Below are 233 nucleotides of genomic sequence, written 5' to 3' on the forward strand. Positions count from 1 at the left end.
CCGCCGCCATGCTGCGCTCGCCGCCGCCGGAAGCGCGTCACTCCCCTCGCACGCGGTCTGGCGCGGCGGCAAGGGCGCGCAGGCGCAGAGCGGCGGGGCGCTGTCTCCTAGCAACAGGGCACGGCGCTGCCCACCGGCCCCCACCCGCACGACGTCGCGTAGCAACGCGGCGCCGTCACCGGGCGGCGGGGCCCTCGCGCGGCCCGGCGGGGCACCGGGAGGGGGGGCCCTGA

At 81.1% G+C, this 233-nt stretch overlaps 1 protein-coding gene across 1 annotated transcript in view; it reads left to right on the forward strand.

Annotated features, from left to right (window-relative positions):
- Window positions 1–8: 8 nt before the first annotated feature.
- TSN (translin) overlaps window positions 9–233 on the forward strand; it is an 8775-nt gene continuing 8550 nt past the window's right edge. The window contains exon 1 of the mRNA XM_010569890.1: window positions 9–158. Within this exon, the coding sequence (XP_010568192.1) occupies window positions 9–158 (150 nt within the window). The remainder of the gene's footprint in view (window positions 159–233) is intronic.

The sequence above is a fragment of the Haliaeetus leucocephalus genome, unplaced genomic scaffold (genome assembly GCF_000737465.1).
Source record: "Haliaeetus leucocephalus isolate CR32 unplaced genomic scaffold, Haliaeetus_leucocephalus-4.0 Scaffold1, whole genome shotgun sequence".
NCBI lineage: Eukaryota > Metazoa > Chordata > Aves > Accipitriformes > Accipitridae > Haliaeetus > Haliaeetus leucocephalus.